General features: G+C 46.9%; 1 protein-coding gene across 2 annotated transcripts in view; it reads left to right on the top strand.

The window, feature by feature from the left end:
- TMEM241 (transmembrane protein 241) overlaps positions 1–12694 on the top strand; it is a 381772-nt gene that overhangs the window by 82513 nt on the left and 286565 nt on the right. For both annotated transcript variants that reach the window (XM_063923592.1, XM_063923591.1), the window contains exon 3: positions 4744–4821. In XM_063923592.1, the coding sequence (XP_063779662.1) occupies positions 4744–4821 (78 nt within the window). The remainder of the gene's footprint in view (positions 1–4743; positions 4822–12694) is intronic.

Here is a 12694-nt window from a genome sequence, read left to right as displayed (position 1 = left end):
TACACAGGTGGCACCATTTTTTATGTCCTATTGATGGCATGCCCTTGTCTGTTATATCTCGAAAGAAACGGCTATACAGACATCTCTCCTCGTTAACTGGGCCACACACTGACACATAAGTGACCCAACTCAAAATAATCCCTCAAGTGACCTATGATTCAAAATCACTGCCCTGAGAATTTACACATGGGCACATAAATGATAAAGATGATGGTCACATTATCAAATTTTTGATACATTTTTCTTACATTTATGAGAAGGGAATTATCACACAGACGGACTCAAACATAATTAATTGTTTTGACTGAGGTCATCTAGATAAGACCATATTCTTTTTACATATTTTTACAATAAGATCACATATTTATTAGTTTATTCATATGGATGTTGTATAAATAATTTTTTAAGGCATACCTAATTAAATTTGTAATTTTAAGATTATATTTTTTCATTAGTATATATTAATTTTTCTCGTTACCTCAGATAAGAGTGCTTTCTACCAGGGTTATTTTGTCTTCCTTGTAGTCATTTTCATGATAAGTTTAAATTGTACAAGCATAATATTATAACATCCCTTATCCTAAAGGCAACATGAGTTTATTTTAGAATTGTCTTTAAACAAAATTAGTTTCTTTTTTGTTGACATCTATTATTATGTTCAGGTTGTGGGAACTGCCATGGGCACTCAGTTTACCCAGAGCTATACCAACTTGTACATTAGTGGTTTCAAGGGACCCTGCTTTTCTATGGCAGTTATACTAACAACCTATTTATTATTTTGAATAGAATCCCTAACACATCACAATATTTTGTATCCTCTTTCAACACAATCTGTCACCCACATGTGTAGCAATATTTACACAAACTTGCTTCATGTCATCCTTAATGTCCAGTACCATTGGAATGTTACTATAGAAAGTTTGTCGACACAAATTTTGATTACAAAATGACTGTGATTACCATAAAACATGGAAGATAAATATTTTTTTAACTACAGTAGATGCATTTGAAATGTAATTGTTCATCAGATGATACATTTATTAAGCAGGTGAATGAAATGGTAGATAATTGTCATATGAGAGGATATCCAGCTGAAATCCTTGACAATGCAGCATATCACAAAGTTAGTTTCATTGACAGGAATGGTTATTACAAATACTGATGTAGCCTTTATTTTGAGGTAAAACATTAAATCGTATTGTGTTGAAAAATTTTTTTTAGAAGAGCGACTCATGTTTGATTTGGGATCATAGCCTCAAGACTGTCCTACCACTGATCTCCGTTGTAATTTGAAGAAACACATTAACCTTAGAAATGTATTGGCTCCTAGTTACCTAAAGTGCAAATTTGACCACATGAGATTAGCAGGAAATGTCAATAAAGAGAACGACTGGCTGCCAGCCAAACTACATCGATTTTTTTCTTTTCTTTTTAAAATGGTAAAGCTTCATGCTTAACTGGCAAACATCATAAATAGAGCCCCAGAGGTCACATCCAATGTATCTAGGGGGAAATTCAATTAGCCCCAAGCCAGCACTGACTGGGGATTTTTTTTTTTTCCACCTGAGACCGGAAAATAAAATTCCCTAGTAAACTGCCCGGTGTTCGCGATGTGAAAACACACAGGTCCTTTTAATTTATTATGTATTCTGTGTGGGGTATATGTGTCTAATTGACACGCCAGAATAATCCTATTAGCGAGGATTACCCCTTGTGTGAAGGCTCAGTGTCTCATGGAGCTGCAAGTTAAAGTGTATGTAAAAATGGCAAAATCGGGGGAGGGGGCAAAAAAAAACCCCCATTTCACAGTTTACGCGGAATCAGCGGGTTTCAGTGCCTGATATCCCGATTGTTATAGGCACAGGACAAAGGCTTGTATAGCCTTTCTTCATGTCGCAAGGGTTTTGCCCGGCAGTTAGCCATGGGGTGTACCCTGCAGCTAATTGAATACCCCGCTATGTGCATGAAAACAGGTAATTTTTACAAGAGAGAAAAACAGGCTACTGTTGAATTGCCTGAAATAAAACACTGGGAAAACATTGTGGTAAACCCTGTTTTTTATTTTCTCACGGAATCCCCCCTTTCCCCTTCCCTTTCCTAATATGAGTTATAAATTTAAGATCTGTATCATTGGGACTAAAAATTAGACAAGTATAATACCACTTTATTGAGCACCAGTTTGACGTACTCAATACAGTTCAGAGACACACAGGACTGATGCAGAGATGTCAGTAAAACTAGTGTACATTATTCAAAAGACATTCATGGGAATTAGTCAATTTTCTGCCATATGCAGAGCTGTGTGCACCATGAGATGCGGCTGCCTCTGCGCAGGTAGTATATATGCTGGGTTTATTTATAGTCCTTATCCTCATCAGTGCGCATCAGTGTGCCCTTGCACCTACCATATACTATATGCAAAACATATGCATATACACTTTTTTATACATATAGCATGGCTCATGCCAGGAACAGCAGGAGCTTCAACCAAGAATTTCAGTTGCGATATATACAGTACAGTAATAGAATAGGTGGTTCTGGCACTTCTTGAACTTTCAAGTGATGATTGCTTAAAATGGTCCTTTAACGATGAGAAACAGATGTTGGACAATCTTTACACTATTGTCCTACAGTGATTGCATGAGCAATGTAGAAAGGTGAAGTAAAACTGCATTTAGGCCTCTATTCACAAAGCGGCTTATTTTGCAATGAACCAGAGACTTTAAGTTCAACCATTTTTCAAAGTTGAGTAGGAACAAGGAGCTGAACATAACTAATTGCATTAACATTCACCCTCTTGCTATATCCATACTAGATTTCCTCTCTAATAACCAACATTCTTTTTAAGTCACATTACATGTTTATTGTGCAGGTAATATGTGTGATGTGCTTGTAGTATAAATATACCTGTCCCTGCAAGCTGCCCCCAGATGGTACCTTTCCAAACAAAGACCGCAAAAGGAAGACAAAAGAGCATTTCAAGCAGTGTCGGGACAACGGGGGTCATTCCGAGTTGATCGCTTGCTAGCTACTTTTTGCAGCCGTGCAAACGCATAGTCGCCGCCCACTGGGGAATGTATATTTGCTGTGCAAGTGTGCGATCGCATGTGCAGCCGAGCGATACAAAAATAGTTTGGCAGTTTCTGAGTAGCTCAGAACTTACTCAGCCCTTGCGATCACTTCAGCCTGTCCGGTCCCAGAATTGATGTCAGACACCCGCCCTGCAAACGCTTGGACACGCCTGCGTTTTCCAAACACTCCCTGAAAACGGTCAGTTGACACCCACAAACGCCCTCTTCCTGTCAATCTCCTTGCGATCGGCTGTGTGAATGGATTCTTCATTAAATCCATCGCACAGCAACGATCCGCTTTGTACCCGTACGTCGCACCTGCGAATTGCGGTGCATATGATTGCATGAATTGCGGTGCATATGTATGCAATACGCTTTGTATCCGTACGTCGCGCCTGCGAATTGCGGTACATATGCCTGATCGCTGCGAAAAACGGCAGCGTGCGATCAGGTTGGATTGACCCCCAAGGTCATTGAGAAGTACTACCATTCAGAAAAGGGTGCAATAATATTTCCAAGACATTAAATATAACCCAAAATGCAGATAAATCCATCATAAAATAAATGGAGAAAATATGGAACAAGTGTGAATCTGCCTAGAATGGAGTATCTGGGCAAGAAGATCTGCAGTAAGGGAGGCCAAGAAGAGGCCAATGGCCAGCATTGGGCTTCACAGATTCTTAGTAGAAGCAATCATACTAGCAATGCAAAAAGAAAGCCTTAGAAATATAATTTCAGGTAATCTTCCTTACGATTAACATGTGGCTAAGTGAGTGCAGTGCTTACAATCTATGTAGCTGTTTTACTTATTATATCAATGGTCATTTCTTACCCAGCCATATGCTGCTTGAGTTGTGTGACTGTGCAACAGTTCCCATTTCAGGAACCAGGATCTAATTTTGAGGTCCCTAAAAACGGTATGCGTTTTACATACCGCCTGTCGGGATTCCAGCGGTTGCAATACCGACACCGGAATCCCAACAGTGGTACAATGCCGCTACCGGAATACCTGGCGAGGTAGGCGATTCTCCATCTGTGGGTGTCCACGACACCCATAGATGGAGAGTAGAACCTGTGGCAAGCTAAACGAGCCACCATGCCTGTGCATGGCAAGCACAGCGAGCCTGCATGGGGCCTCGATGCACTCGCCCTGCTGCCGGCATTCTGGCTGACAGCATGCCGCTGTCAGTATAATGACAGGCTGCATCCCGTGCATTGGGATCCCATACAGATCCCCTAAAAACATGTTGCCCTCTAATGGGGTGTGGTATATTTTGTCAACAGTCATCGTGTTGACATGGTTCTAATGTCGACATGCTCAGAATGTTGACAAAACAGTGGGTCCCAGCAATGCAGCAATCTGAAACCTCAATTCAGCTCCAGGAGTGCAGCTGTTTCTTCCTGCTGACTTCTAACCCTAGTCCTCCCCCCACAGCCTAACTCTAGTGTCTGCATTTCACATGTTGGCATTCTGGAGATGTCGACACATCAATGACAATGTAATAACTATAGTCATTTTGGTGTCGACATGATGACTCTTGATATAACAACATAGTGACTGCAACCCCTGTACTGATGTGCTTGCTCCCATCTAAAGTATGAGTAAATACTGCAGTGACACATTGTGGGAATGACTTCTGCTTTTATTGAATGCATTTATTTCTCCTGACAGGTGGCAAACCTTAGTGGGTGGCGTCTTTCTTCACGTCTGGTGGAAGCTGGGCTGGGTGGAGATTAATTGCACTTCCAGGTAAATTGACAGCTCTCTGTGTATTATATTAAGCACAAATTCTGGTTGCAATTATTGCAACATAAAAAATAAAAATTTTTATGTGGTACTAAAGTAAAGTATCTCTGAGTTGGCTTCAGTACATGAAATAGGTCACCAAGAGACCAGTACGGGTTCAATACGATATGCCGGCGGTCGGGCTCCCGGCGACCAGCATACCGGCGCCGGGAGCCCGACCGCCGGCTTACCGACAGTGTGGCGAGCGCAAATGAGCCCCTTGCGGGCTCGCTGCGCTCGCCGCGCTACAGGCACGGTGGCGCGCTACGCACGCCACACTATTTTATACTCCCTCCAGGGGGGTCGTGGACCCCCACGAGGGAGAATAAGTGTCAGTATGCCGGCTGTCGGGCTCCCGGCGCCGGTATGCTGTTCGCCGGGAGCCCGACCGCCGGCATACTGAAGACCACCCGACCAGTACATAGGTCTAAATCTGTATAGATTTCAATGGGTATGTAATAATAATGGTGTACAAATCTAATTAATAGAAATAAATGTATTCAGAGATTTGTTATAGATGCTGGACCTGACTCAGAGTCCCAATGCAAAGCGGCTGCATTACATGCGTGGAAATTGTCACAGATTTACGTCTGTAGTCCAAGTCAAATGCATCCATGCAGCTATGCTACCCCTATCCAGCTGCTTGTGAGAGTAACCAGCATCGCTGTCAGAGCGGTTCTACACCAGCCCTATACTGGGAGCTAGAGAACCATCTGAGATCACTGCATCTATGCTGCTATGCTACCCCTATCCAGCCGCTTGTGAGAGTAACCAGCATCGCTGTCAGAGCGATTCTGCACCAGCCCTATACTGGGAGTTAGAGAACCATCTGAGATCACTGCATCTATGCTGCTATGCTACCCCTATCCAGCTGCTTGTGAGAGTAACCAGCATCGCTGTCAGAGCAGTTCTACACCAGCCCTATACTGGGAGTTAGAGAACCATCTGAGATCACTGCATCTATGCTGCTATGCTACCCCTATCCAGCTGCTTGTGAGAGTAACCAGCATCGCTGTCAGAGCGATTCTGCACCAGCCCTATACTGGGAGTTAGAGAACCATCTGAGATCACTGCATCTATGCTGCTATGCTACCCCTATCCAGCCGCTTGTGAGAGTAACCAGCATCGCTGTCAGAGCGATTCTGCACCAGCCCTATACTGGGAGTTAGAGAACCATCTGAGATCACTGCATCTATGCTGCTATGCTACACCTATCCAGCCGCTTGTGAGAGTAACCAGCATCGCTGTCAGAGCGGTTCTGCACTAGCCCTATACTGGGTGCTAGAGAACCATCTGAGATCACTGCATCGATGCTGCTAGGGTGGTCTTCAGTATGCCGGCTGTCGGGATCCCGGCGCACAGTATACCGGCGCCGGGATCCCGACAGCCGGCATACCGACACTCATTCTCCCTCGTGGGGGTCCACGACCCCCCTGGAGGGAGAATAAAATAGCGAGCGTGGCGAGCGCAGCGAGCCCGCAAGAGGCTCATTTGCGCTCGCACACTGTCGGTATGCCGGCGGTCGGGCTCCCGGCGCCGGTATGCTGGTCGCCGGGAGCCCGACCGCCGGCATACCATACTACACCCATGCTGCTATGCTACCCCTATCCAGCCACTTGTGAGAGTAACCAGCAACGCTGTCAGAACAGATCTGCACCGGCCCTATATTGGGTGCCGGAGAGATTGTAAGCTTGTGAGCAGGGCTCTCCTACCTCTATTGCTGTCTGTCTTTGCACAGTTTTGTTCTATAACTGTTGTTCTAATTGTAAAGCACAACGGAATATGCTGCGCTATATAAGAAACTGCTAATGAATAAATAAAATCACTGCATCTATGTGGCTGCACTACCCCTATCCAGCCGCTTATGAGAATAACCAGCATCTCTATCAGAACTGTGCTGCACCAGCCCTATACTGGGTGCTAGAGATCCATCTGAGATCACTGCATCTATGTGGCTGCACTACCCCTATCCATCTGCTTGTGAGAATAACCAGCATTGCTGTCAGAACAGATCTGGACCAGTCCCGTACTGGGTCCCTGAGATCCATCTGAGATCACTGCATCTTTGTGTATGTTCACCACAGAATAGGCCTCTATTTCGTCAGCATGCCCACTATAAGCTTATACTAAGTATGAATGTCTCCATTATGTGAGCAGAGCATGTCTGATAACTTTGTGAACAGCGATCTTTGAAAATAAGCATTATTGGCAGCTGAGATATAGAACCATCTACATGGATAGTTCTTTGTTGTGCTATCATGCTGCTCAGATTACTGATTGGACATGTCCCACCAGCAACTGCTTGAAGGCAATCTCCAGTCAGCTACCTTGCTCAGCACAGAAGGCCTGATTCTGATTTGGAAGCAAGGCAGAAAAAGCACGTAACTTCGTATCTGGAGCAAACCATTTTGCAATGCAAGGGGAGGAAATACATTTATATTTCTCGATCATCCACTAGGGGACACTGGAGAACTAGACAGCTGGAGTGTGAAAGATGCAGACCGGAGGTAGCACAATGTAGTAAAAAAATTATGCACAGATGGTTCCTCCCCCTTCACGCCCCCCATCCCTTCTGCCCTCTCTGACAAGACTGTGGCATGACAGTCTCCCAGCTCACTTTGGGTCTCCTATGGTGGGTGCATGGTTGGAAAGGTTTGAGGACACTTGGGCCGAAGCCTCACTAGAAGTCTGGATCAACAATATTATTTCTCATACGTCCTAGAGGATGCTGGGGACTCCAATAGGACCATGGGGTATAGACTGGATCCGCAGAAGACATGGGCACTTTAAGACTTTAAATGGGTGTGAACTGGCTCCTCCCTCTATGCCCCTCCTCCAGATGTGCCCAGAGAGACTGGACACATAACAGGGGAGCTCTACTGAGTTTCTCTGAAAAGACTTTGTTAGGTTTATTATTTTCATGGAGCACTGCTGGCAACAGGCTCCCTGCTTCATGGGACTGAGGGGAGAGAAGCAGACCTACTTCTGTGAGTTTAAAGGCTCTGATTCTTAGGCTACTGGACACTATTAGATCCAGAGGGTCTGATCACTTGGTATAGCCTAGCTGCTCGTTCCCGGAGCCGCGCCGTCGCCCCCCTCACAGAGCCAGAAGTAAAAAGCCGGGTGAGTAGCAGAAGCAAAGAAGACTTCAGAAAGACGGCAGGAGACTTCAGTTCTCAGAGGAACCGCACAGCGCACCATTGCTCCCACACACAATCGGCACTACATGGGTGCAGGGCGCAGGGGGGGCGCCCTGGGCAGCAATAAACCTCTTTTCTGGCTGGCAAAGAGCTATACAGTGCATAGGCACTGTATATAGACCCCCGCCAGTATGTTAAAAAAGCGGGACTTAAGTGCGCCATTATGGGGGTGGGGCTTAGCCCTCACAGCTCTAATCAGCACCATTTTCTCTGCAAGGCAGCTGCAGAGACGCTGGTCCTGGCCTCCTCACTACTGTCAAGTAACGGTGCAAAACGGGGGGGGCACAGATAAATTTGTGTTGATATACTTATATATATTTATATAAAAAGCGCTGGTGGACCTGGGACTTGATATATTTATTAGTTTCAGTCCGGTATAGGCGCTGGGTGTGAGCTGGAAAACTCTCTCTGTGTTTCTCTAACAGACCTTAGTGTGGGTCTGTCCCCTATAGCCCAGTGTGTTTGTGCGTGTCGGTACGGGTGTGTCGACATGTCTGAGGCTGAATGCTCTTCCCAGGAGGAAGCTGGAGTGACTCTGTCGGCACCGCCGACTGCTGATTGGGTGAATATGTTGAGTGTCTTGAATGCAAGTGTGGCTTTATTAAACGAGATTGTATAAATCTGAGGCGCAGAACCAAACATGGAGACAATCCATGGAAGATGCTTTGTCCCAAACTCAGACCCCCTCGGGGTCACTGAAACGGTCGTTTACCCAAATAGCAAATACTGATACCGACACGGATTCCGATTCCAGTGTCGACGAATGGGATGCCAGGTTGAATCCGAAACTGGCTAAAAGCATTCAGTATATGATTGTGGCTATAAAAGAGGTGTTGCATATCACGGAGGACCCTGCCGTTCCTGAGACGAGGGTCTGTATGTTTAAAGGGAAGAAACCTGAGGTAACTTTTCCTCCCTCTCATGAACTGAATGCCCTTTTGGAGAAGTCTTCCTGACAAAAAGTTATTGATTCAAAAGAGAATTGCTATGGCATTTCCTTTTCCCTCTGTGGACAGGAAAAAGTGGGAGTCAACCCCCACTGTCGACAAAGCTCTAGCGCGGCTGTCCAAGAAGGTGGCGCTTCCGTCTCCTGGCACGGCAGCCCTGAAGGATCCTGCGGATCGCAAACAGGAAACTACTTTGAAATCTATTTATGTCACTACGGGCACGCTGCTCAGACCTGCAGTAGCATCGGCATGGGTGAGTAGTGCTATTGAAAAATGGGCAAAGAACTTGTCATCTGAATTAGACACCCTTGATAGGAATAGCGTTCTTTTGACACTGGGTCATATCAGGGACGCGGCAGTCTACCTAAGGGAGGCTGCGAGAGATATTGGCTTTTTGGGATCAAGGGCCAATGCCATGGCAATCTCGGCTAGGAGAGCGTTATGGACTCATCAATGGAATGGCGATGCTGAATCGAAGAGGGCTATGGAGTCTCTGCCGTATAAAGGTGGCGATTTGTTTGGTGAGGGCCTCGCGGACCTGGTATCTACAGCTACCGCGGGTAAGTCATCGTTTTTACCGTATGTCCCAGTCCAACAAAGAAAGCGCCCCATTATCAGATGCAGTCCTTTCGGTCTAATAAATTCAATAAAGGACGTGGATCCTCCTTCCTTGCTACTAAGGGTAGGGGAAGGGGAAAGAGGTCGCCGGCCGTGGCAGGCTCCCAGGAACCGAAGTCCTCCCTGGCCTCTGCCAAGTCCACCGCATGACGCTGGGACTCCCCCGCGGGAGTCCGCACCGGTGGGGGCACGTCTTCAACTCTTCTGGGCCCGTTCGGCCCTCGATCCTTGGGTGCTGGAAATAGTGAAAATTGGAGTTTCAAGAAGTGCCTCCTCACCGATTTTTCAAATCAACCTTGCCAGCTTCTCTTTCGGAAGGGAAGGTAGTATGCGCTGCGATACAAAAGCTGTGTCAACAGCAGGTCATTGTCACGGTACCTCCGTCACAACGGGGAGAAGGCTTCTATTCTAGCCTGTTTGTGGATCCGAAGCCGGATGGCACGGTCAGGCCAATTCTCAATTTAAAATCCCTCAATGTGTATCTGAAAAGATTCAAATTCAAAATGGAATCTCTCCGAGCAGTGATTTCCAGTCTGGAAGGGGGGATTTTATGGTGTCAGTCGACATAAAGGATGCTTACTTGCATGTCCCCATTTTTCCTCCACATCAGGCTTACCTGAGGTTTGCGGTTCGGGATTGTCATTACCAGTTTCAGACGTTGCCGTTTGGGCTCTCCACGGCTCCGAGGATTTTCACCAAGGTAATAGCAGAAATGATGGTGCTCCTGCACGAGCAGGGTGTCACAATTATCCCGTACTTGGATGATCTCCTGATAAAGGTGAGATCAAAGGAGCAGTTGCTAAGAAGCGTTACGCTCTCCCTGACGATCCTGCAACAACATGGTTGGCTCCTGAATTTTCCAAAGTCACAGTTGGTTCCGACAACGCGCCTGTCATTCTTGGGCATGATTTTGGATACGGAACGGAAGAGAATTTTTCTCCCAGCAGAAAAAGCTCTGGAGATCCAGAGCATGGTAAAAGAGATTCTGAAACCAGCAAGAGTTTCAATTCATCAATGCACTCGAGTACTGGGGAAGATGGTGGCGGCCTACGAGGCCATTCCGTTTGGCATGTTCCATGCCAGGGTGTTTCAGTGGGACCTGTTGGACAAGTGGTCCGGGTCTCACCTCCACATGCACCGGAAGATAAGCCTATCTTCCAGGACCAGAGTTTCTCTGCTGTGGTGGCTCCAAAGTTCTCACCTCCTGGAGGGGCGCAGATTCAGGATCCAGGATTGGATCCTGGTGACCACGGATGCAAGCCTCCGAGGTTGGGGAGCGGTCACACAGTGGGAAAATTTCCAAGGAAAATGGTCAAGCCAGGAAGCTTGTCTGCACATAAACATTCTGGAATTAAGAGCCATCTACAATGGCCTTCTACAAGCGGACCATCTCCTTCGAGGCCTGCCCGTCCTGATTCAGGCGGACAACATAACAGCAGTGGCGCAAATAAACCGCCAAGGCGGAACAAGGAGCAGGGCAGCGATGGCGGAGGCCACAAAGGTTCTCCGCTGGGCGGAAAAACATACAAGCGCTCTGTCAGCGGTATTCATTCCGGGCGTGGACAACTGGGAGGCAGACTTCCTCAGCAGGCACGATCTCCATCCAGGAGAGTGGGGTCTTCATTAAGAGGTCTTTGCAGAAGCGACGAGTCGGTGGGGAATTCCTCAAATAGACATGATGGCGTCTCGCCTCAACAAGAAACTTCAGAGATACTGTTCCAGGTCAAGGGACCCTCAAGCCAGTGCGGTGGACGCCCTGGTGACACCCTGGGTGTTTCAGTCGGTTTATGTGTTCCCTCCACTTCCACTTATCCCAAAGGTGATAAGCCTCATAAGAAGAACAAGGGTTCAGGCGATACTCGTCATTCCAGATTGGCCACGGAGGGCCTGCTATCCGGATCTTCAGGAACTGCTCATGGCAGATCCCTGGCCTCTTCCTCTAAGGGAGGATCTGTTACAGCAAGGGCCGTGCGTGTTTCAAGACTTACCGCGGTTGCGTTTGACGGCATGGCGGTTGAACGCCAAATCTTAGCCCGGAAGGGTATTCCCGGTGAAGTCATCCCTACACTGCTTAAAGCAAGGAAGGAGGTAACGGCGAAGCATTATCACCGTATTTGGAGAAAATACGTGTCTTGGTGTGAAGCCAGGAAGGCTCCTACGGAAGATTTTCAGCTGGGTCGTTTTCTCCATTTTTTGCAGGCAGGTGTGGATGCGGGCCTAAAGTTAGGCTCCATTAAAGTCCAGATTTCGGCCTTATCGATCTTCTTTCAAAAAGAATTGGCCTCCCTTCCGGAAGTTCAGACTTTCGTGAAGGGCGTGCTACACATCCAACCTCCATTTGTGCCCCCGGTGGCACCATGGGAGCTTAACGTGGTGTTGGCAGTTCCTTACGTCACAATTACAGAAGGTTTAGTTAAAATTCCTCACTTGGAAGGTGGTCATGCTTTTGGCCTTGGCGTCCGCAAGGCAGGTGTCGGAATTAGCGGCCTTGTCTCACAAGAGTCCCTATTTGATCTTCCATGTGGATAGAGCGGAATTGCGAACTCGACAACAATTTCTACCAAAGGTGGTTTCTTCGTTTCACATGAACCAACCTATTGTGGTGCCTGTGGCTACTGAAGCCTTGGCTGACTCGAAGTCTCTCGATGTAGTCAGAGCTTTGAAGATTTATGTCGCCAGAACGGCTCGTATTCGGAAAACGGAGGCTCTGTTTGTCCTCTCTGCGTCCAACAAACTTGGGGCTCCTGCTTCCAAGCAGACTATTGCACGCTGGATCTGTAATACGATACAGCATGCGCACTCTATGGCTGGATTGCCGTTACCGAAGTCGGTGAAGGCCCATTCTACCAGAAAGGTGGGTTCATCTTGGGCGGCTGCCCAAGGGGTCTCGGCGTTACAGCTTTGCCGAGCAGCTACTTGGTCGGGTTCAAACAAACACTTTTGCAAAATTCTACAAGTTTGATACCCTGGCTGATGAGGACCTCATGTTTGCTCAATCGGTGCTGCAGAGTCATCCGCACTATCCCGCCCGTTCTGGAGCTTTGGTATAATCCCCATGGTCCTTTTGGAGTC

Source organism: Pseudophryne corroboree, chromosome 5, assembly GCF_028390025.1.
Source record: "Pseudophryne corroboree isolate aPseCor3 chromosome 5, aPseCor3.hap2, whole genome shotgun sequence".
In the NCBI taxonomy this organism is placed as follows: domain Eukaryota; kingdom Metazoa; phylum Chordata; class Amphibia; order Anura; family Myobatrachidae; genus Pseudophryne; species Pseudophryne corroboree.
This window is presented reverse-complemented; position numbering and strand designations above follow the sequence as displayed.